Genomic DNA, 25,951 nt, shown 5'->3' with positions numbered 1-25,951 from the left:
GCATATTTTTTGCAACAAACTGTTATACAATCAAGTTGAATCAGTTGTCGTTAGGAATTTTCCAATGACACATTAGAGATTTGCGAGTAAATCGGACTTCCGTCGCCGCTGTACCTAAACAGTAAAAATACAATAAAATATGCATATCGTTTATCGTTCGGAGGCCAAGACTCATTTTGGGTCACTGAGCCAAACTAGTAAGTTAGTTTTTTTTTATCATTTAACACTAAACAAATAACATTTGTGATAAATATTGCCCTGTACTTATTTTATTTCGGCGGCAATACAAATCCGGTTATCTGCCACACGTCAATACCGCGTATTTGCATTATAGGTAGCCTTTACTCGTATGATATGTATCATCATTAGAACAAATTCCCAAAAATGACGTGAATTTCTTAACGCCCAAATCCAGCCATCTATGTGCCAAAATTTCATCCAAATCTGCTCAGGCGTTTTAGAGTTAAGGAGTAACAAATACACACACACACATATATATTTTTTCGAGTTTCGATTCGAGTTTTTGTCGAGAACTATTCAGAATATAAATGCAGGCATCTGATGCATTTTTGACTTCCGTCGATTTTTGGTGTACAGTTAGCTAGAACCAAAAGGCGTCAAGTGCCACCGGTGAAAAAAGTGGCGTCCGGTATGCGGACGTGCAATGACGGTGGACGTCGGTTTAAATGTAATTTCGCCCACAGCGGACGGCAGTTTTCTTGCAAGATGTATATATATATATATATATATATATATATATATATACATCTTGCAAGAAATATATATATATATATATATATATATATATATATATATTCACATACTCACAAACTTCCGTTTTTATATTCATCAGTTCCTCGCAAGCGATAGCAATTTGTTAATATACATTATCTTTGTGCTTTAACTCTTACCTTTCAAGCCAATCTGACCTTAAGAGTAGACCAAGTGGGTTAAATTCATCTGCATGATTTGAAGACAAAAAAAAAATGCTTGTAAAAACAACACAAAGAATAGAGAATGGAAAAACCTTTCACGTCGCCGTCTGCATTTAAAGATAGTCATAGCAGAATAGAAGTCAACACACTGCAGGCAAGGTAACGACGAGGTGTTGAAGCAGTAGACTCGTTAGTGCATTTCGGTCAATGTTTTTGAGTCACTCAATAGATGGCACTTTTCGCAAATGTATAAAGCACACATCAAACGAAGTGTATCTCGTTTTCTTCTTTTCGACAGTTGAAAGCGTATTCAAAGTTAAAATATTTTTGGCGTCGATACAAGACATTGAGTAACACTATGTGTAAGTGTACTGCAAAAGTATAACACTTGTGGAGACATCGCACCAATTTAAACAACACTTACAACGAAGTGCAAGGTAGCGTACCTTTTTATTAAACCAATTTATATTCAAGAAAGGCCTCTTTTGTGCTATGCATGTTTTATTCAATTACTCCAATAATTAAGATCACGTAGGTAACTATAAGATATTTAGTAGTAACGTCGTGACCTCGAATTAACTTGTTGTGCTAGATAACCTACATATTTATCTTAGTTTTTTATAAAACAAAACTTTATTAAAAATTCTTTATCAAGTATTTCTGATAATGAACAATGCCAAAAAACCAGTTTCTCATATCAGGACCACATTTTATTTTTCCTATTCTAACCTATATGTGAAAAGATACAGCTAAATGCCACACTGAGTCAGACAGAGAAGCTTTGGAAATTATAACCACGTTGGCACCTTAATGGCGCTAAATAAAAAGCCAAAATACTGAATAGTTTTTTTTAATGTTTTTTTAATGTTTATAATAGTGTCGTTTTGGTTCCATTCGTAAAAATCTTCGCCTTGGACTCGAATGACCAGCCCACTAGTCTAATACGTCTTACTTATTGGTAACACCATTACCTTAATGCGTTCTTATCATAAAGCTAATAAAATAAAAGAAGTTCAAATACCACGCGACCTACGCGAGGCGCCTATATAGCTAAAAAGCCATATATTTATTTTATCCGTTCAGTCCGTAATGAAGATTGCCGGAAATGTAGTTCAAAACCATTGTTTTACTGGTAAGCGCCATAATAATTTACAACACACAAAAACTTTTGTATATAAGGCCCTATTTTTCAAAGCTTGCAAGTCTAATAATATAAGTATTTTGTCTCATAAATTTTATGTCAAATAGAAAAAATACCAATATTTTTTTTCTTTTATTCAACTGGATGGCAAACGAGTAAGTGGGTCTTCTGATGATAAGAGATCACCACTGCCCATAGACACCTGCAACACCAGGGGGATTGCAGATGCGTTGCCAACCTAGAGGCCTAAGATGGGATACCTCAAGTGCCAGTAATTTCACCGGCTGTCTTACTCTCCACGCCGAAATACAGCAGTGCAAGCACTGCTGTTTCACGGCAGGATTAGCGAGCAAGATGGTGGTAGCAATCCGGGCGGACCTTGCACAAGGTCCTACCACCAGCGACTTGTTAGTTTTTCTCGATTATTCCATAAAAATTGAATGAAAATTAAAAATGTGGTCTGATAGAACTGTTCTTAACATAAAAGTTAATGTGTCTACTCCAATAATTATTCGTGATAGTCTTTTATATTCTTTAAAAACGAACAAAATAAATGTTTAGTAACGGTTTTTAAAGAAAATAAAAGTCTATCACGCATAATTATTGGAGTAGACACATTGCCAGCTCAGCACGTATACACGCTCTTAACAAAACATAACCGCGCACGCACACACACTCAAATAATATTAGTACGATATTTGTTCTGTGGGTCTCGTCTACGATTAACTACATCTACAAACAATACCAGCGTCGTACGTAGAGAGATATTTTATGGATATCCGTTTAGTTGTGTAGCGTGTGAACGAGATTTGAATGCCATTTCATTTTACATTGCACAGTAGATTTAGGGGGGCAATGACTCCTGACATGGCTGAGCCCTAGCATGGCTAGGATTTTAGCGTAAGTACCTATACCGTACCTATATATGGAGGCGTGTTTATAAAATAAAATAAAAAATATATATCATGGGACACTTGACACCAATTGACCTAGTTCCAAACTAAGCAAAGCTTGTACTATGGATACTAGGCAACGGATAAACATACTTATAAACTAGCTTTATAAAGATAAACTAGCTTTTGCCCGCGGCTCCGCCCACGTGGTATTCGGTTATCACGCGCTGTTCCCTCGGGAACTGTGCATTTTTCTGGGATGAAAAGTAGCCTAAGTCACTCTCGGATCCATAAACTATCTCTATGCCAAAAATCACGTCGATCCGTCTCTTCGTTACGGCGTGAAAGACTGACAAACACACAAACATACAAATACACTTTCGCATTTATATATTTTTTTATATAGCCTATATAGTGTCCTATTTATAATATTAGTATGGATAAATACTTAAATACATATATGACATTAAAGGGTCTGTTCCACCACTCATTGATATAATTTATGTGACAAATGAATGTGATACTGTCTCTGTTTATTCGGACAAAACAAACTGAGACGGCAGGCACAGATATCTGTCGTATAAAATGTATCAATGAGTGGTGAAATAATCCTTAAAAGTCAAAATACGTTTTTCTTTTTCAACCGACATCAAAAGAAAAGGAGGTAACCAATTCAACCGGATTCTTCTCAACAGAGGTTTTCCCGAACTGGTAGTAGTTTTTTTTTGACATTCATAAGTTTTTGTTGTAGCCTAAATTGAATGAAATGTAGAGTATATATATATATGTATGTGGGTGGGGGGTGTGTATGTAATATTGTCAGAATTGCACAGTTATATGTTTATTATTTATTTGCGTATTTAACACTATCATTACAGAAATTAATCCTAACTACTTTTTCGTTTTAAACGTAATATGTGCCATATAATATACTAGCGTTTACCCGCGGCTTCGCACGCGTAAATCATTAGATACAGCAGTTGAATTGAAATTCCGGGATTTTATTAAATTCTCGTGGGAATTCCCTAAAATTACATCGTGTTTTTCATTGACGTAAAATTAAATCACCCATGCCAAAATTTCATGACTCTAAACCCAGCGGTTGCTATTTCGAGATTTTATCCCTATCCCGTGGGAATATTGGGATAAAAAGTAGCCTATGTGTTATTCCAGATGTCCAGCTATCTACATACCAAATATCATGACTCTAAGCCCAGCGGTTGTTATTTAGAGATTTTATCCCTATACCGTGGGAATATCGGGATAAGAAGTATCCTATGTCTTAATCCAGGTTATAAACTAACTTTTTGCCAAATTTCATCCAAATCCGTCCAGCCGTTTCAGCGTAAAGAAGTAACAAACATACTCACACACAAACTTTCACATTTATAATATACTCAATGGCACAAAATTTGGCCCACCCTTCATACAAAATTACCGATTCTGCATACATTTGAGGGCCAGATTTTTTGCCGCACAGTATACTAGTAGGATTATTACGAAACCCTACTCTGCGCTTGACTCGACATGCACTTTGCCAGTTTTTTCAGTTTATCTAGGCCCTCGCCTGCATAAGGCCGGGTTTCCACCAAAGATGTGCGAGGATGTGTCGCGAAAATGTGTTTTTCATTAACCAATAGAAACGCTTCATTTACCTATCCTCGCACAGCACATCTCTGGTGGAAACAACCGAGCGGAGCGAGGCGAGGTAAATGAAGAGTTTCTATTGGTTCATGAAAAACACATTCCTCCCAACACATCCTCGCACATCTCTGGTGGAAACGGAGCCTAAATACAAACAAAATTAAAATACTAAATACCGTAATATTAAAATACCGTAGCAACTCGTAACTCAACAAGAATAAATTTATTTATAGAACATCCTGTACACAAAACCGTTCCAATGTTATCTACGTTATTAATTAGGTAGTTTCAATAATACTTGTTTATATTCCAACCATAATTCATCATACGTTTGATTTAAATAAAACAAAATAACGAAGCAATAATAGGGAAGTTTATTTTATTTATTAAATTTGAGAGCCATAACAATTACATTCGAGTGCACGGTGGATGCAAGCCGCTTCCAACCGAAGCGACTGGAGGTCTATGGGGGGCCTAAGTCCAACAGTGGACGTCCTATGGCAGAGTTGATGATGATGACATTTCGATCTCGCGTACCCGCGCGGCTTCGTTCCCGTAAACTATTAGATTTGACAGTTGTATGGATTTCAGGGATTTTACTAAATCCCAATGGGATCAGCATCTAAAACTAAAGGTCCACCGTATCATACCATGACCGTAATAGGAACGTTAGATACGCGGATTATACGGGTATAATACGCGGATTCTAAGGGTATCATCATCTTCAGCCTATAGCAGTCCACTGCTGGCCATAGGCCTCCCCCAAACAGCGCCGTTGGACCCTGTCCTCGGCTAGACACATCCAGCTTCTACCAGCAGCCTTTCGCAGATCGTCACTCCACCTGGCCGGAGGGCGCCCTACACTACGTATGCCAAGACGCGGTCTCCACTCAAGAACTCGTTTACTCCCAGCCCACTGCCACTTCAACTTGCTAATTCTCTGAGCTATGTTGATGACCTTAGTTCTGTGTCGGATAGCCTCGTTTCAGATTCTATCCTTCAGAGAAACCTCGTTCCATAGCTCGCTGAGCGACCTTGAAGTGGTGGATTAGCCGTACTGTGAGTGTCCACGTTTCAGCTCCGTATGTCATGACGGGTAGGACGCACTGGTTGAAAACATTTGTTTTCCTTTGTTTTCTAAGGGTACGTTACGCGGATACTTCGTAGATTACGTTCCACGTGGATTCGATGGTCACTTAGACACGCCGTTGACATGTTGTAGTCCGTCTTACGTTCCGTGCCTGATACGTTTCTAGTACGGTCATGGTATGATACACTCTAGTGGGTAGAGACCTTAAAGCTTGAAACTTGTTTAAATAACATAAACATTAAGCCGTCGAAAAAACTGAAAAGCAAAAAATAATTAACCTTTTTTTTATTTAACCTTAATCTAAATAAATATCACGGGACAATTCACACCAATTGACCTAGTCACAAAATAAACTTAGCAAAGCTTGTGTTATGGGTACTAAGCAACGGATAAATATAATTATATAGATAGATACATACTTAAACACATATAATATAGGTACTAGTTTGAAGTCAGTGCCTCAGCACGAGCCAGCAGGAGGGATTGAAGCCCCATATATAGTATGTAGGTGAGGTAGACGACTGTAGGCGCACTCCTACTGGCCCCTACAGAAACACCGACTTCAAACTAGTACGGTCAAGGAGTTTAATTCATTGGCCACCATGGAACCATTTCACAGTAAATAAGTCTTTGACATCGCATTAATTAACAAGGAAAGTCGTAATGGCTTTTCCTTGGAAAAGATTCCATGGTGGCCCATGAATTAAATTCCTTAACTGTACCTAGATTAAGGTTAAATAAAAAAAGGTTTAAGTATTACTTTTTGTTTTTCAGTTTTTTCAGCGGTTTAATTTTCCCAAATTTATTTAGTGCCTACCAACTTCAAGGTATATCGCCTATATCCAATAAAAAAAGAATTATCAAAATCGGACTGGTGTACGGTTGTGTTGCACTGAAGATGAGCTCTGGTTGAGTTCGAAACGCGTCAGTGTAGTGTGGTGGTGGTGATAGATGGGTTTGTGTGATTTGTGTATGTTCTAACAGTGTGGAGGTGGAGGAACTGCATGAACACGCATATTTATAAGCTAACTATCATAAGGTCACGGGTGAGCAAAGAAATTATTTTAGTTCATTGATGATTATGCGATCAAACCGAGAATTCTACAAAAAGACAAGAAGAAAAGACAGCAAAAAAGGTTGTAAAATTTATTTATGACAAAGCCATTAATGCTCAAATTCTAACTAAAGGAAACATAATGAAACATACAATGCCTTCGGGATAAGTTAATTAAGAATCAAATGGGAAATTTCCTATTCATTATTATAATGCCATAGAACACGTGACATACAGGACTATGTCACGTTTATGCGACGTATGTATGCTTATGGCAACGTGCACAAATGTATAATAACCTAGAGAGACCCAGCTTTATAACGACGTTCAAAAATCCCTATTTTTTTTTTAGTTTTTTTTTGTTTTCTTGAGTTTTATGTATTTTTTCATTTTTGTGTATAAGTAATTTGAATTTTTAATTTTTTGCATTTTTTATTGATAAATAAATAAATAGATAATGTGACTGAACTGAGACATTCGTGAACATAATTCACAAAAAAGGCTCAACTATAAAACATATCGAACCAACTGGATCGTGAAACCTTTTCGTATAAAAAATTATAGTGACATCGCATTGCTTGGCAATGGAATTTATTATGACACTTACTGTGAGAACGTTCTACGGTGGGTCAGGAATCAAATGGTTCGACTGTAGTCACCTGTATTAATAATATCTGCCACAGCGGAGCGTGCAAAATATCTGACTCGTTCTGCCGGCCCTAGAAATAGAGTCGTGTCAGATGTTTAAGCTCTCTTGTTCTGAGAGGACGCCTGTGCCCAGCAGTGGGACGTATGTAAGCTGGGAGAAGATGCTTATGCACGCTATGTGTCAGATTTTGGTGCCGGTGACTGTACATAAAAATACAAGAATTAAATTTAAACATTTTATTCGGTATTGCTCTGAGTAACACATTTTGGTACCGTATACCAATAAGGTATGTAGGTACATAGTATAATTATTATCATTTTTTGATATTTAATTTTTCTTGTTTTAATCTGACACTATTGAATTTCATAGAATGACACAAAAAAGTCAAAGTAAAAATATCTTTACAAGCTTATGAATATCAAAAAAAACCTACCACCAGCTCTGAAAAACCTTTGTAGAGAAAAAAAACACGAAGCAAATAAAGTATTATAGCAATACGATTGATACTTTGTCTCTGTTATAATTTTATTCCTGTGACTAAAACAGGGAACATAGAACCGATAATAAAGTTTATAATGAATTTAAATGTATCATTTTTAGTCTAAAAGTTACTGTAGGGCTTTTAAATATGGGTTGAATTTGCCTGTTTGATAATACATTATTATTATTGTATAGCAACGGTAATAGGACGAGACTTCCATTAGCTATTGTTATGATTGAAACTTGTAAACAATAGGTAAATGTTAGTCATTGTAATTAGTAAATAATTGATGGCACAAAACATAGCTAGCGATGAAATCCACGGGTTGCGTTTGTGTTTGTCGAAGTATGTACGACATGTTGGGAACCCATCCGAGGTTCTTTGTTAAGGTAAAACAATTATGTCTGTGTCGCACAGCAAACTTTTTACTGTCCTACAACCTTTCCAAAGTCAAAATCAAAATATCATCATTCTATTTAGTATATAACAAGCACCCTCTAATTATTTTTATCCTCATAATCGGTAAATCTGTGGCCGTCTTCATTAGATATGTTCGTATGAGTGAAGAAAGGAAGCGGGCTTAAGGTTGCGTCTCCACCAGAGATGTGCGGAGGTGTGTTGCGAGCAATGTGTTTTTCCTCACACAGCACAGTTCTAGTACATAGGAAACAGCTGAGTGGAGCGAGGATAGTGGTAAATGAAGCGTTTCTATTGTTTAATGAAAAACACATTCCTCGCAACGGTTACATATTTGAATATCGAAGGTTATACCTACGGGTAAAATATCGATGTTCAAAATATCGAAAATTGAAATATCGACTGTATGTATGTATGTATGTAAACTCTATTGTACAAAATCAATAAACAACTACAGATGACAAACAATGAAATATATGTACAAAGACATGTATCGAAATATCGAAAATTAAAATGACGAAAGTTTATATTGTCGAATGGTTAGATAACCTACGTTCAATATATCGAAATATATTTATCTACAAAAGTGGCATCGAAAGATATAAACATCGAAGTCCAAAATATCGAAGTACAGAGTATCGAATATCCTATGTATGAACTATCATTCGACAGAGTCGACGGAGCGGAGCTCCTATTCCGCTCAGTTGAGGCGCTTCGCGCCTTGACGCAATACTAACCTAACCTAACCTATTGAACATGAATTACCAAAAATATTTGGTTCGGTTAGGTTAGAACTGTGACCACAACAACGCACGAGCCGAGCGAGCGAAGCGAGCGTGCCGCGGCAGCGGCCGGTGAGCGCTAAAAATGACTAGATTATGTAAAATAAATGCTATTAAGAGAAAGAAGCAATAAAGAAAGCAGATTTGTATGTACGATATTTTAATTTTCGACATTCACATATGTTGACATTTACTTAATTACAACTTAGATATATTGACTATCGACATTTTTACTCATTCGATATTTTAATCAATCGACATTTTAATCTTAGACATTTTGACCATAGGTATAACAACTTTCGATATTGTGATGTGATACGATCGATATTTTAATTTTCGATATTTTGAACATTGACATTTTAACCGTAGATATTTTAATTTTCGATATTCTTAATTGTAACCCTCGCAACACATCCCCACACATCTCTTGGGAAACAGCCCCTAAATATATCAAAGGGCCCTTAAAGAGTTAAGTAGCATAATGTTTCGAAGCACTGGATCGCTTTGTGTCAGTGCGACGGACTGTAGCGGATGCTGCGCGTCACAATCGGTGCCAATACCCTGCGACAAGGACTAATAGGCGGCGCAAGCGATGAGAGGAAGCGGGCTTAAGTATATCAAATAGCCCTTAAAAAGAGTAATCCCCTGTTTCACCATCCATTGATTAAATTCATTTGACGAAAAAATGTGATGCCGTCTCTATTTGTTCTGTTCGAATAGATGGAGACGGCATCACATTTATCCTTTAAATAAAATTAATCAATGGGTGGTGAAACAGCCCCTTATCATAATGTCGCGGAGCAAAGGATCGCTTTGTGTCAGTGCGACGAACTGTAGCGGATGCTGTGCGTCACAATCGGTGCCAATACCCTGCGACAAGGATTAATAGGTGGTGCAAGCGACGAGAGTAAGCGAGCTTAAGTATGTCAGATAGCTTCACAATGTAAATGGAATGGTTTGAATCAAAGAGTAACTCTCTGACAGTGCGATGGTCTGTCAATATGAGATCAAGTAGCACTATTACTCTTCGGCAAGGACAAACAGGTGTTACAAGTGACGAGAAAAAAGAGGTTTGAGTCATAGAAATACTCTGTGGCAGTGCGATGGTCTGTAGCAAATACCGCGCGCCTTAAACGACGGCGCCAAAATACCTGCGGCCTGCGGCAACGGCAAGGACTAACACACGGTGCAAGTAACAAGAGAGAGCGAGCTTATCTTAAACGCTACCCCTCTGGACATAGACCGTGGTCATACATTGACATCGCGACTTTAAGTTCGTATAATGACGTCACAGGCGCAGATTATTAAATGAACAGTTAAGCTACTGTTATCTAAGGATTAGTTAAGTACTTATACTTTTGCATTAGGGCAAATTAAGTTGTACGAGTAATATTTACCTCGACGTTTCAACCACATAACAGTGGCCGTGGTCACGAGTAGACTAAAGTGTAGGGTGTCAAGTCTGCCTAGGAGCGCGAGTCCTTCGAACTATAATAATAACTATAATTGTACGCGCACTTGATCACAAAAAGTACCGGCACTCCTATCTCGAACTACCCGCACTTGGTCATTCTTATTTATCACCCCATCACACCGACACAACAACAACGTCCGATCGTCCCTCGGAACATTCATTCCGACGCCGACACTTATTTATAACAGGACTCCATGAAGACGAAAGCTAATATCCATCGTCCCGGTTGAAATTTTTGTGCTTTTTTATTTCAACCGCTTTACGTACCATTCTTGAGTAGAAATGACGTTCCGTGGAGAGGATTTTGAGATTGTGAAGCTCAATCCAGTGGTTTGGTCCTGACTCTATAAATGTTCGGCTATGGCTGACTTACTCACTTGGCGATTTTTACAGCTGGATATGTTCCTTGACCCTCTCAGCTATTGTTCTTTTCGTCTGTAGGTACAATTGATTGTAGTTGTGGTAGTTCCTATGTCGGACAGAATTTTTGAGCTGGTCAGTATCCCAAGACTTTGTTGATGTGTGTACGAGTATAATACAAATATATAAAAACAAACAATAAGAAAAAAATACCTACATGCTTGAGAATACTTGAGAATAAAGAAAGGGTGTTTCTAAAAATAATACTTGTGTCACGGAGTACCTGAAGTACTTATTTTTCTTGACCTCCGTAAACAAACGCCTGTTTTAATTAATTAGCTTAATTATTGTCAGTGTTTTTTAATTGATTTGCTATACGAATTACAAATGCTAAAATTGAACCAAAACCACTATTAAAAAAATAAAACCACCACCACTATTAAAAAATATTAGCTATTGAAATTAAGACCATTGTAATCCACACTTAAAGCGAATAAATGAATATGAATATGAATATATGAAGTGGATCTGTTTTTAGCCTCCGACGCAAAAAGAGGGGTGTTATAAGTTTGCCCGCGGGATAGTTTTTTTACATTCATGACTGCTTGTTATACTAAATTGAATAAAGATATTCTAACTTTGACTTTGAGCTTCAACAAGGTGAAGAAAGATGAAATGTTCCACCTAGTTAAGTTATCTAAACTAATTACGATGTAATAGGCCCGTTTTGACAGCTGTCATCTCAGTACACTTTATAACCTGCAATGGATAAATTGTACTGAGATGACAGCTGTCGAAACGGGCCTATTACATCGTAGTTCAAAGTCAAAGTCAAAATATCTTTATTCAATTTAGGCTATAACAAGCACTTATGAATGTCAAAAAAATCTACCAACTACTAATTATTTTAAATTAGTTATTCGTATCTGGGTAGAATAAAAGAAAACTGATTTCGCATTAGTAAATACCTAGAGTATTTATGTTAAATTTTAATGTTAAATAACGATGCACAATTTTGGATTTTTCCAAATACTGTTTGTCTCTGGGCGGATGGCACACGTGATAATAATAATATAAAATTTACTAGCTTTTGCCCGCGGCTCCGCCCGCGTGGTATTCGGTTGTCGCGCGCTGTTCCCTCGGGAACTGTGCATTTTTCCGGGATAAAAAGTAGCCTATGTCACTCTCGGGCCCATAAACTATCTCTATGCTAAAAATCACGTCGATCCGTCGCTCCGTTACGGCGTGAAAGAGGGACAAACACACAAACACACTTTCGCATTTATAATATTAAGTATGGATTAGTATGGATTATTTTTAGTTATCAAAAATGAATGACGAATAAAACCTATTCATTGTTATTCCGGGGGGCGGTTACTATATCCTGAAGTATAATCTGAGCAATGCGTTTTAATTTGTTGAATCAGGCGTTACTTTGCAGTTTTGGTTTAGATCGGGTTGAATTCGGAACGCGTCAGTGTTGTGTGGTGGTGGTGGTTGGGTTGTGTGATTTGTGTGTGTACTTACAGTACACGAGGTGGAGGAGCTGCATAGACGTAGCAGCCCTAAGGGCGCGGGTGAGCAAATTAATGGTTTTAAGTTCATCTATATATTGTAGGTATCGTTGCAAACATAAGCGTGGTGGCGCTTAGAATAATGTATAGTGTAGGTACAGTGAATTTATTACTGACATATAAACGCTGAACGATCATACCCTAATAATAGCTGAATATATTTTTAACCCCTGACGCAAAAAAAGGGTGTTATAAGTTTGACCGCTATGTAACGTGTGTCTGTCTGTGGCACCGTAGCACTGAAAACGGGTGGGTCGATTTGTATTTTTTTTTATATTTGAAATCAGGTTTTCTAGCGATGGTTCTTAGACATGATTCATCAAAATCGGTTTAGCCTTTTTTTAGATATTGAACTTTGAAGTGACAAAGTCGGGGTTTTTTCTGTCTTTCTATAACTTTAATAATATGACCTAACCAACAAAAAGTTGGAAAGTCCCTGACTTTGTTAATTCAATATTCAATATCAATCGATGCTCAAAAATACTTACCTAATGGGTCCCCAGTGTTACTAAAGTCTTAGGCACGGTTTCTAAGAATAGATCTTCGTATGTCCTATAGTTTCAGACTTTCCCATACTGACCGACATGAATATTACACCCTGTATATTTGTTTAGTGTACGTTTTACTTTTAAATCTTATTAATATATGTAATGTCTCCAAAAAACAGCAAAGCTCAGTCGTCCAGGTACTTGACTATTGGATTGACCAGTGTATCTATTTCGAACTTTTGGACTGGGTGAACATTGTTATCAGGGTTGTAGTTATTTTGTTCCCTGAGAGAAAGCAACAGTTATTTGCACATTTTAGACACGCAGAAAAACACATTAGTAGGAAAGAATACTTAAAGAGAACATCGAATAGTATAAATTGAGCCTCACGCAAAATGTGCGGCAAGCAGAAGCTTACTGGAGCTAACTGAGCAAGCAAGATAAATACAAACCTAGTCGACATAAATTAAAAAAAATTAAAACCCCCGACACAAAAAAATGTCAGCAATAATAAAAAAGCCCGAAAAAAAGCCGACAAAAAACCAAAAAAGACAACTAAAAAGTAAAAAATAATTATGCACTACCTAGCAGTTGCCCGCGACTTCATCTGCGAAGAATTCGTTTATCCCTATCCCGCAGGAACTATGCTGATTTACCTAGTATTTTTTTTATCTAAGCGTCGTCGGTGTCGGGGAACCGCTAAGGTTAACAGGAAACTAAAGTACATATGTTGTATTTTTTAAAGTATTAACCTGAGAGAGAACAAGTTGATAAAACATGTCTAAGAACCATCGCTAGAAAACCTGCTTTCAAATAAAATAAAAAAAATCAAATCGGTCCACCCGTTTAAGAGCTACGGTGCCACAGACAGATACACAGACATACAGACACAAACAGCGGTCAAACTTACAGAATAGATCTGTACAGGCCTATAGTATACTATGCCGGCTCGTCATCAAGGGACGCACAAGTGAAGTGATAATGCATCTATTGTTAGCATTTAACATCAATCAATGTGGCAACAGCGTCCTGCCGCACCGATAACTTTGGCGACCTCTGCTATTGTAAAATTCATCTCTTTTTATCGGTTCTCTCTAGCTGCATTTTCTAACATCATCATCATCATCCCAGCCAGCTGGGCACAGGCCTCCTCTCAGAGCAAGAGGGCTTGGGCCATAGTTCCCACGCGGGCCCAGTGCGGATTGGGAACTTCACACGCACCATTGAATTGCTTCGCAGGTTTGTGCAGGTTTCCTTACGATGTTTTCCTTCACCGTAAAGCTCGTGGTAAATTTCAAATGTAATTCCGCACATGAATTTCGAAAAACTCAGAGGTGCGAGCCGGGGTTTGAACCCACGACCCTCTGTTTGAGAGGCGATAGGTCAAACCACTAGGCCACCACGGCTTTCTAACGATCGCATTGAAAAAAAGGATGCAAATGTCCACAAAAACTGATAAAAAAAAACAAGCAGGTGGTAGGACCTTGTGCAAGGTCCGCCCGGATTGCTACCACCATCTTGCTCGCTAATCCTGACGTGAAGCAGCAGTGCTTGCACTGTTGTGTTTCGGCGTGGAGAGTAAGACAGCCGGTGAAATTACTGGCACTAGAGGTATACCATCTTAGGCCTCTAGGTTGGCAACGCATCTGCAATACTGCTGGTGTTGCAGATGTTTATGGGCGGTGGTGATCTCTTACCATCAGGAGAGCCACTTGCTCGTTTGCCATCTAGTCGAATAAAAAAAAAAAATTTAAGAAGTTGGAAAACTCCGCCATTGTTCAAAGTTCGATATCTCATAAACAAGGAGAGTATATCGACAGGCAAAATTTCGCTAGATGGCGTTAGTATCGTGAGGGTCGTTTGACGTTTGACGTTTGCTTGCGATTGGCTCATTTAGTTATTTAACCAATCACGAGCACGACGCAAATGTCAAACGGTCCTTACGATATTAACGCCATCTAGCGATATTTTGCCTTTCGAAAAACCCTCATTTAACAGGGTTCGCAAAATGCGAGCAAAATTCATTGAATTGCTAGGGTTTTCATAATTGTCATACGTTATTTCAATCGATTTTATAGGCTAGTTAAAAAAAACAACAACATCACAACTCAGGTGAATAGAAAATGAAGATGAGGCCAAGTGTAAAAGAAAAGATAAACATTTATTCGTGACAGAACATGGAGAAGGAAAACATTCTAAGTCACTGATTCCATAACAAGCTATTTACAGACCTTGTGCTTGTCATAGTCTAGTCTATTTTGACTTTGACTTTTGTAAAGCAAGGGTCATGAGATGCGAACGTTAAAGTGACTTAATAAAGTTCAAACCACTTACTTGTGTATCAGCAGGCATGTACCATTGTCCTTGCAGTCTTTACAGGATGGCAAGCAGACCGTCGCATTCTTCTTAAGGAAACCATCGTCGCACGCGCACTTATCTGGTCCAACGCAGCGCCCATTTACGCAGCCCTCCTTGCATATCGGCCCGCACGTACCATTCACTTTGGTGTAACCTTTGTTACACTGACATACGCCTGGGGCAGTACATTGTCCATTGATACAAGCGTCACATTTTGGGGTACAGACAGTTCCATTGATAACGTAGCCTTCTGAGCACTTGCAAGTGTCAGGGGCTTTGCATAACCCATTTGAGCAAGGCGGATTACACTCCGGCTGGCATGCCCCAGCAAATTTGTATCCAGGATTGCAAGTGCAAGTGTTAGGTGCTGTGCAACGGCCGTTGGTGCAATTTCCGCATTTCGGGGTACAGGTTAAATTTGAATCCAGTTGGAATCCTTCTGTACAATTTGGCGCGCAATGCGTCGAGTTGAATGTTGTGAAATTCTTCAAGCAAGTGCAGGTGTTGTTGATGCTGCATTGGCCGTTGATGCATGGGTGGTCGCAGGTGGGTGTGAGGCACTTGTTTTTGGTGGTGGGGTCGAGGTAGCTGGGTGGAGGGCAGGAACACACGTTGGGGCTGATGCATGTACCGTTGATGCAGCCGGTGCTACAGACTGGTTCACAAGAGTCTGTGGCAGCTTTGTACATGAAACCGCTGCAGCAGACGAAACGGTTGGTTGTTACTGAATATTTCTGGAAAGGAAATGTTTTTTGTGAAATTGTTGGAAAATTGATGGACGAGTTTTTTTGATCATTGATGAACTAAAATAATTTCTTTGCTCACCCGCTACCTTATGATAGCTATTGTATCAATATTGTAAAATGAGGCATTTTAACCACTTATTTTAATACACAGACTATTATTAGTACATACCTGCTGTCGTGTCTGCCTGGCTTGGCATTTCCTCTTGCCACACCATTTGTTCACCGTCACCAGCACAGTCTTCGGTCTTGTCTTTACAACTCTGTTTAAAAAAAAGCGTTATTATTTTATTAAGTTCGGCAGAACCTAGTCAACTTAAAAAAGTTCAAAATTCCCTGACATTGTCATTTCAAAGTCCAATAACTCAACAACGGCTGAAGGAATTTTAAAGAAACATAGCTTAAGAACCACTGAGAGAAAACACGCTTTCATGTAAGGTTTTTAAGGGATGTTAATGTAACGTATTTCTGTAACTTAACCATGACATTAATTTCATTAATAAACTAAAATTCAGACTTTGTACCTTTCTAACGAAATTATAATTGCCAGCAATGTACAGCAAAGTCAATTGACTAGTATCAAAGTATCAAATCAAAGTATCTGTCGGCTGTCATGTACACTTACTTGTCAATTTACTTTGCTGTAGGCACATTGCTAGCAATTATAATTTTAGAAAGTTAACAAAGTCTGAGTTTTAGTTTATTAATTAAATTAATGACATGGTTAAGTTACAGAAATACGTTACTTGAACCTCTCTTAAAAAAAGCCGGGCCGCCGGTAACACACTGTATAGGTAATGCAAAGGTAAATTCAACTCCCGCCGCAATTTCATGCTCCCCCATTACACCTCACCCGCCCCTCCATCTCATTCATAACTTTACAATGTATTGCAAATGTCACTACACGATAAAATCGTAATTGTGTCATGATTTATCATTTTATTGTGTTTTATCTTCAAAGTTTGCGCAACTAAAATGTTTAGGGTACGCTCCCGTTGAAGCGGAGGCGCAGATTCTGACCTATCACAATTTAAGTTGTAATCTACGCCTGACTGTATACTATATGGTGCAGGTGGTAGGACCTTGTGCAAGGTCCGCCCGGATTGCTCCCACCATCTTGCTCGCTAATCCTGCCGTGAAACAGCAGTGCTTGCACTATTGTGTTTCGGCGTGGAGAGTAAGAAAGCTGGTGAAATTACTGGCACTTGAGGTATCCCATCTTAGGCCTCTAGGTTGGCAACGCATCTGCGATCCCCCTGGTGTTGCAGGTGTCTATGGGCGGTGGTGATCTCTTACCATCAGGAGAACCACTTGCTCGTTTGCCATCCAGTCGAATAAAAAAAAATCTTTTATATAGCATAATAAGAAAATAAAGAAGTATATGCACTTCTTTATTGTATTAATAATAATCAGGAGACCGCGGATCGGCAAGCGCAGCGTAGGACGTTCACCACCGAGATGTACGGACGATCCAAGGCCTTATTGTCTAATACACTGGAATCACAATCGTTTTCACCACTTCTTTCTGTCACACGGTGAAAGACGAGGGTAGAAAGAGATGGAGAATACGATCGCAAACGTCAGCACGGCGACTGATTAAAGTACGGTGGATGCAGCCTGTTTCCAACCGAAGCAATAAGAGGTATATGGGATGGGGCTATGCCGATTTTGATAATTCTTTATTATTGGAAAGCGTATACCCCAAAGGTTAACCCATATAAATTTAGAAAAAAAAAACCTACCCTAAGGGTAGGAAAATATGAGATGATTCATTGATCAGTCACTGATTGTACCTAATGCATGACCACGCATAACATACAGAGTGGTCCGATTTTCATAATTCTTTTTTTATTGGATAGGATATACCTTGAAGTTGGTAGGTACTATATAAATTTGGAAAAATAAATACCCCAACGGTGGGAAAAAAGTATAAAATAAAAACTTTAAAATATAATTAAACCGCCAAAAAAACTGAAAAGCAGAAAATAATAAAACTTTTTTTTTATTTAACTTTAACCTACAAGTTGGTACTAGTTTGAAGTCGGTGTCTCAGTACGAGCCAGCAGGAGTATAGTCTACCTCACGAGGTATATAGTTTATTATTTTCTTCTTTTCAGTTTTTTTGTTGGTGCAGAATTTTTAAGGTATTTGTCAGAGGCGAAAAGATAATTATGCGTCTTGATATAATTAAAAAACATAAAATATTTTTTGTCAAAACTGACAATTGGAATAAAAACTTTTTTTGCTGATTGTAGGTACTTTTTGTTAACTGTACCTATAATTATGCATTGTGATCCAAACTACATTTCCGAACGAAATTTCAAGTCCACTGCCATTAAAATCGTTCATTCGAGCCGAACCACCAGGATGTCACTACTAGATTTTTGTACGTATTGCCACCAGATTTACATTATGCCAAATTTCAAGTCAATTCGACCACTAGAAGTGGGTCAAATTAAACTTGCAAGATTTGACCCGCACATGCATAACATACATTCCAAGTTAAATGAAAGCTTGTAAAACAGACAAGATTTTAAATAACATAATAATAATATAAAATATAACGGGTTCCAAAAAGGGTAACAAACTTGAGATTAGCCAAAAATATTCTATCCGGTTAAAAAAAGAATTACAGAAGCAAGGCACGTCGCAGGAAGTGTCGCTGCGTAATGTCTGCATACTTAACTGATTGTATGCGAATCGTTAGTTAATAAGTTTAGTGCTAGCTGTGAATTGTCTCGAACTTAAACCATATTCTGTCGCGTGAAGATCATTGCGCTAAAAAGAGAAGCAATGAATGAAATAATGTCGTTAATTAGTCTCTCTTATCTACGCACTGCAACTATGCAGCATTTCTTTTGGCATTTCATGTGCAGGTTTCCTCACGATGTTTTCGTTACCATATAGCGCGTGCTAAATTTCAAATGTAATAGCACAGATGAATTTCAAAAACTCAAAGGTGTGGGCCTGGATTCGAACCCGCGATCTGCTTGAGAGACCAAAGGTTAAACCACTACGTATAGATTACTCGGCTCGTGTAGATAGATAAATAAAATGTTTATTTGTTACTGCAAACACACACATACAATCAAAATTACAGAAATTAAAAAAGGACAGTCCTAACTTAGAAGTAGCTAATTTCGAGATTGTTCCCCGATCCCGTTGGAAAATCGGGATAAAAAATAGTATTTTTGTTATTCCAGATCTCTAGCTATCTGCGTACCAAATTTTTATCTAAATCTGTTGAGCCGTTTTAGCATGAAGGAGTAATAAAATACATATATACACCCACACAAACACAGACACATACTCGCAATATTTCGCATGGATAATATTAGTAGGATTGATAGTGTATTAAAGAAATATCCTCGTGCAGACCACGGTACCAAATCTAGCAACACACGTCTTAGCAAATTCAACTTTTATCGTGTAACTGTAATGATCAAAAATATGACTAGGTTCTTACGAGGATATAGGAATCTAGTAAGTATAAAGAGAATGTGCTTATCCAACTTCAAAAAGATTCGTACAATCAATACGTCTTTGTTACGCATTACGTCGTATATAAAAACAAAAAAAATGCATACCTAGTAGATTTGTTTGACCGTAATCTAATCACGCCTAATGCAAGCGAGATGTATTGATGCAACATGCTTGCCGGTATAGGTATAAATACGTATGCCCATTCATTCTAAGTTACGAGTACCTATATCAAATCAGAAGTCGTATTGGCACAGTAAAGTCCCGTGCAAAAAACTAAGCAACATCTCGAATTTTGTAGCTTACTAAACAAAAAATACATACGTATGTTTTGTTACACAAACACCCTTGTCGGAAGATTTCAATCCATCAGCAAAACGCGCGAATTCGACGCACAGAAAAACAAAACACAACACCGTGCACCGCATTTTAAATAAAGAAATTGTCGATGTCTAAAAAAGTTTTAATTTTTTAATTTTTCTTTTTAATCGAAGGTCCGTATTCCACCCCGAGTGTCAAGCAACTGAAGCTTAATGGCACTATCTCCCAAACGAACTCATTACTTATTACTGGCAGGCCACATTGAATCCTGTTGTCATTATTTTAAATACATTAATTCATTGCATACGCATTAGGCAATGTTTTTGCGGGCATTGTAACAGTTGTATTCTTATTTTTCGAGTTGAAATTTCTTTTTAATCACCATCCTAATTGTGATGCGATTTGGTACCTATAAATTAAAAAAGAAGTAATTATCTTAGATCTATTAATACTTTAAGTAGTAATGCATCATCATTCTGGGAGGAGGCCTGTGTAAAGGAGTATATAGGCCGGGTTTTTTTGTATTTTTTATTAATTTTACCCAATATTATGAATTACAACATTTTAAATGTAAAAAATCAAAACTAGTTTATGCTGAAAAAAAATCGCAATTGGATTGGTGCCAGCATGTGTTATCACATGGCAGCTAAATATAATAATTAGCCCATTTTAAAAATTATACAAAATTTTATGTTACAATACCTAAAAGAAACAATTAAATAAATTACATCAAAAAACCCGATTGCTTTAAAAAACCTTGGGTTATTCAATTTTATTAATTAATTAAGAAAACAGTAGGGTTATTCGATTTTTTAATTATTTTTTTTTACAACAGTTACCTTTAATTTGTCCTTTTCTTCATGAACGGAACAGGTTCACAGCTGGACTTACCGATGATTTATCTCAGATTATTGCTATGACTCGAACAAACTCTCCGCACCGTTCCCATAACAAGTATTATGTACAGTCACGATTAAAACGAAATAAAAAATATGAAATGGAATGAAATAAGTTATTTTGCTAAAGATGCCCGACAGGTGGCCGTTGGGCCCGTAAAGTTTTTGAAGCTTCTTGAAGCAGATCAGTAAGCGCACCGTAGGATGTTCCACCACGAGATAAACGGATGACCTGGTTAAAGCTGCGGTTTTACGGGCATGCAGGCTGCTTCCAACCGAAGCAACTGGAGGTCTATGCGGGAGCCCTACTTATGTCCAATAATTGGCTAAGGGACACCCGCCGTGTCGTTCAAAACTCACCGTTTAACGTTTTGCCTACTGACGTTTAGGCAGATCATCATCATCCATTATTGATGAAATGGCGCCATTTCCCGATATTCCTAGGAATTTTGTGATCTAGCTAATTTTACAATCGGCCGCCGATATATACACTTATTGTACCGTGTAGTGTAGTAGTAAACACAGCGTTAACCGCTAGGAGACAAATCAAATTTCGCAACTGCTCGGAATTTCCATAGAAATTATGTAAATGCCGGTATTTCAATTTGACTGACAGATCTAATGGTTTGTGTAAGCGAACCCGCGCGTGAAGTCTACTTTTTCATTAAAACTCTAATGTAATTACTTGTGACGATGACTGTACATACAATCAAAATATTATTTAGTTAGTCCAATAACGTGCTAATATTATTAATACACTTGATTCTTCATCAGGTGTAAGGACATATACCTACTGTACTCTGTACCTAGCTATATTCAAATACAAGTATTTACCCACGGCTTCGCACGCGTAAATCATATGATCCAGCAGTTGAACTGAAATTTTGGGATTTAAAAAAAATCCCGTGGGAATTCCCGAAAATTAAACCGTGATTTTCATTGACGTTACTTTAAAAACAATCATGTCAAATTTCATGACTCTAAGCCCAGCGGTTATTTCGAGATTTTATCCCTATCCCGTGGGAATATCGGAATAAAAAGTAGCCTATGTTTTATTCCAGATGTCCAGCTACCTACATACCATATTTCATCCAAATGCGTTCAGCCGTTTCAGCGTGAAGGAGTAACAAACATACTCACTCACTCACAAAGTTTCGCATTATTAATAAAAGTAGGAAGTAGGATTCTTTACTCTTAAATTACTTAATAAAAATTGTGACTTCAGATTTTAATCCCGATCCCGTAAGAATATCAGGGTAAAAGTAGTAAATGGAAGTAAGGAAAAAGTGAAACAACCATCGCTGATAAAAGAACCATCGCTAAAAAACCTGCTTTCAAATAAAAAATACCGCATTCAAATTGGTCTGCCCGTTTAATAGCTACGGTGCCACAGACAGACACACATAGCGGTCAAACTTATAACACCCTTCTTTTTGCGGGGGGGGGGGGTTAATAAAAATGATCACTATTATATGAGTTAGTTAAAGTTGATCTGTGCTATCAAACTTAATGACGAACTTTCCAAAAATCAATCAATACAGTAGGCAGTTACTCACAATAATTACTTTAATTGCGCTAGTAAAACCCAATGAAATTAATGATTAAATATATGAAATTGCCAGGTAATTAAAATTAAAAGCGAACAAATAAATGACTATCAAAACATTTTATTTTATTATTTGATAATAATCACTACCGGGACTTTGAACATGAAACTACCGTGAGACTCACTCATATTAAATGATATTATAACGGATAACTCACGTCTTAAACCGAGTTTAGCTCGACATGTTTCGGGCTATTTCGTAGCCCTTCCTCTCAGGAGCACGCGACTGTGTCGTGCGAGCAGAGCGGTGGCGCGTAGTGTGCGTGTTGCGGCAGCCGCCGAGTCGCGTGCTCCTGAGAGGAAGGGCTACGAAATAGCCCGAAACATGTCGAGCTAAACTCGGTTTAAGACGTGAGTTATCCGTTATAATATCATTTAATACTACCGGGATTCTATATTATATTCTTAATCTTCTTAATCTTTTATTTTTTCTCAATAATTTGTCCCATCACTCCTGGGAGCGTCAATGTGGTACCATCACTAAACTTTGAACGCATATTGTCCAACTTACATCGAAAATTATGGCTTGCATACAATGCACAATAGATTTGGTTTCTTAGACCTAGACACTTTAGGCATTAAAACGGTATGAGTAACAGCCATTAGTACGGTGAAATATATGGCTTAAACTATTTCTGAATAATATGGCTTAAACTATTTCTGAATAATTATCGTTAGAACTTTGAACGTTATAGTTAAAAATGTATGACTTTTGTGATTATAGAATTTAAGGGGGTTGCTCTTCCATACAAACCTACGGACAACCCGCATAGCTTCCACGGACATGTTTTCTTAGAGGATTTTTTGAGAATAGTAAATTATGGATATGCTCTTCAAGCAAAATCCAAAAAAAAGTAACTTTATTGCATCAAAAGTGCAGCGTGATGCAGTAAATTTTGATGCATTTTACATTATATGCCATTAATATTAGACCTAATAAGCATTATACTGAACAAAAATTATGACTAGTGATGTTTATGTTAATAAATTATATGGATATCAATTTCTGACCATCGAAATTCGGAACAAAAAATGTATGGGAAACAAACGGATCCCGCGGAATTACATTTAAAATTTACCACAAGCTTTACGGTGAAGGAAAACATCGTGAGGAAACCTGCACATACCTGCGAAGCAATACAATGGTGTGTGTGAAGCTCCTAATCCGCACTGGGCCCGCGTGGAAACTACGGCCCGAGCCCTCTCATTCTGAGAAGAGGCCTGTGCCCAGCAGTGGGACGTATATAGGCTGGAATGATGATGACCCTAAGGTTAAATGTCATTTATAGCGCGTTTAAAGCACAAGTCAATATGGCAATCATTATTATTATTTTATTTGTGAAGTAGGAACTGTCATTAAAATAGGTAAAGTACTTTCTTGGTCGACCATACATTGGGCAGTTGTCCTTACAATAGACTTGTTCTTTATAAAGTTCAAAAGTACGAAAATAAATATAATACAAAGGGAAGTCCCTATACATATAATTTACAGTAACATCAATTAGGTTCCCTAGGAAGCTGTAACTGTGTTAACTGAATGATAACGTTCGTTATTATGACGTGTTTAGATAAATCTGCGGTTAATGGGTTACATTATCCTGTTTTGAAGCAAATTAGCTACTAGCTAAAATGTGGAAAGTTAACACGTTTCTATGGGACCGTGCTCAAGAGCAGGTCTTAGCAGTTGCAACTTGGGCGTTTTCAAAAAAAGGAAAACCCTTTTTTTAAATTTTGTAAAACTCAGTAGGAAAAAGTATACTTCAATACAAAATTTAAAAAAAAGAAAGAGTATTTACCTACACTTTTTAATTTAAACGCCCGACTATCGGCATATGTTGTTACAACTGTCAAGCAAGAAAAAAAGTAAAGATCGTAACGATTTTAATGAATTCTCACGACGTTTGTCTATTACACTATATTAGACAAACGCAAACGTGAAATTAATCATTTTAATCAAATTAAAAACATACAAGAAACTGCCGAAGTCAATTTATCGCTATTTTTCGAACGTCGTCGTCGGCAATAAATAATTTCTTGAAATTTGACTCCAACATTTTAAGTTGTTCCCTTCTTTTAAAATACTATGTTACTTAAGAAGAATTTTTATTTTTTTCAATTCTTTCGATTTGCATCATAAAAATAGGGGTGATTTTTTTTCACATTTATTTCGGTTCGATTCCCAGACGAAGCAAGTAAGTCTTAGAAAATCTTTAAATGCAGAATTACTAACTTTTAAAAATAACATAAAATCTTCTTTCAGCAAAATATCCTATCTACGATACTTTCTCTTGATGTCCCATAGTCTTGGCACAGGCACAGGCCTCCTCTCAGAATGAGAGGGCTTGGGCCCTAGTCCCTACGCGGGCCCAGTGCGGATATGGAAATTCACACACCATTGAATTGCTTCGCAGGTTTGCAGGTTTCCTCACGATGTTTTCCTTCGTCGTGGTAAATTTCAAATGTAATTCGCATAGGAATTTAGAAAAACTCAGCGATACAGGCCCGGGCTCGACCCCGCGACCTTCTGCTTGTGATGCCACAAATGTCAAGATCCATTTATTTCAGGTCCATTTATTTCAACTATACGTAACTGGAATTAAAACTTCATAATACATAACTACATACTACATACAGCCGTGGTGGCCAAGTGGTTTGACCTATCACCTCTCAAGCAGACGGTCGTGAGTTCGAACCCCGGCTCGCACCTCTAAATTTTCGAAATTCATGTGCGGAATTACATTTGAAATTTACCACGAGCTTTGCGGTGAAGGAAAACATCGTGAGGAAACCTGCACAAACCTGCGAAGCGATTCAATGGTGCGTGCGAAGTTCCCAATCCGCACTGGGCCCGCGTGGGAACTATGGCCCAAGCCCTCTTGTTCTGAGAGGAGGCCTGTGCCCAGCAGTGGGACGTATATAGGCTGGGATGATGAATACATAACTAGAATTAAAAAGAATAATAAATTGAAGTATAGGATTATTTATTGACGCTCCAAAAATCCTTTTCCTATCCAGCACTTTGACATGCCGTCCACATTTATATGGCAGCCTGTTGTTTTCTAGCAGTCTATTTTCCTTGCTTTTTACTTATTGTTTGCTGTAATTTATTTATTTCTTGGTTTCGTAAAATTACATGAAACTACCGTGAGACTCACTCATATTAAATGTTATTATAACGGATAACTCACGTCTTAAGCCGAGTTCTGCTCGACATGTTTCGGGCTATTTCGTAGCCCTTCCTCTCAGGAGCCGCAACACGCACACGTGTGCGTGTGTGTGCGTGTTGCGGCAGCCGCGGGTTCGCGTACTCCTAACTCGGTTTAAGACGTGAGTTATCCGTTATAATAACATTTAATATTCATAAAATTACATTTATTTTTATTTCTTAATTTTATTTACGTATGTATAGGTAAGTAGTTTGTTTAGTATAATTTGTTTGTGTATCGTTCCGTGAGTCACAGACGGTTCTAGCAGAAAATCAGCACTGCAGGCGTCTAACGCTTCAGCGTAATGCTGAGTCATATGAATGTGTGATTGCATATAATGTTACCTACTATTTTCTGAG

The 25,951-nt window shown here is 37.7% G+C and overlaps 2 protein-coding genes across 5 annotated transcripts in view; one reads left to right on the top strand and one right to left on the bottom strand.

The window, feature by feature from the left end:
• LOC141427247 (uncharacterized) overlaps nt 1-20,069 on the bottom strand; it is a 33,553-nt gene extending 13,484 nt beyond the window's left edge. Inside the window, exons 1-3 of the mRNA XM_074086494.1 lie at nt 19,888-20,069; nt 16,256-16,346; nt 15,317-16,074 (exon numbers count right to left, since the gene is read on the bottom strand). Of these exons, the coding sequence (XP_073942595.1) occupies nt 15,317-16,074; nt 16,256-16,346; nt 19,888-19,991 (953 nt within the window). The 5' untranslated portion in view covers nt 19,992-20,069. The remainder of the gene's footprint in view (nt 1-15,316; nt 16,075-16,255; nt 16,347-19,887) is intronic.
• Nucleotides 12,382-25,951, top strand: part of LOC141427248 (uncharacterized) — a 72,839-nt gene continuing 59,269 nt past the window's right edge. For 3 of the 4 annotated variants that reach the window (XM_074086500.1, XM_074086501.1, XM_074086495.1), the window contains exon 1: nt 17,658-17,725. In XM_074086500.1, the coding sequence (XP_073942601.1) occupies nt 17,694-17,725 (32 nt within the window). In that variant the 5' untranslated portion in view covers nt 17,658-17,693. Of the gene's footprint in view, nt 12,498-17,657; nt 17,726-25,951 lie in introns of those variants that run through there. The other variant, XM_074086498.1, reaches the window with a different exon arrangement.

This window comes from Choristoneura fumiferana, chromosome 4 (genome assembly GCF_025370935.1).
Source record: "Choristoneura fumiferana chromosome 4, NRCan_CFum_1, whole genome shotgun sequence".
NCBI lineage: Eukaryota > Metazoa > Arthropoda > Insecta > Lepidoptera > Tortricidae > Choristoneura > Choristoneura fumiferana.
This window is presented reverse-complemented; position numbering and strand designations above follow the sequence as displayed.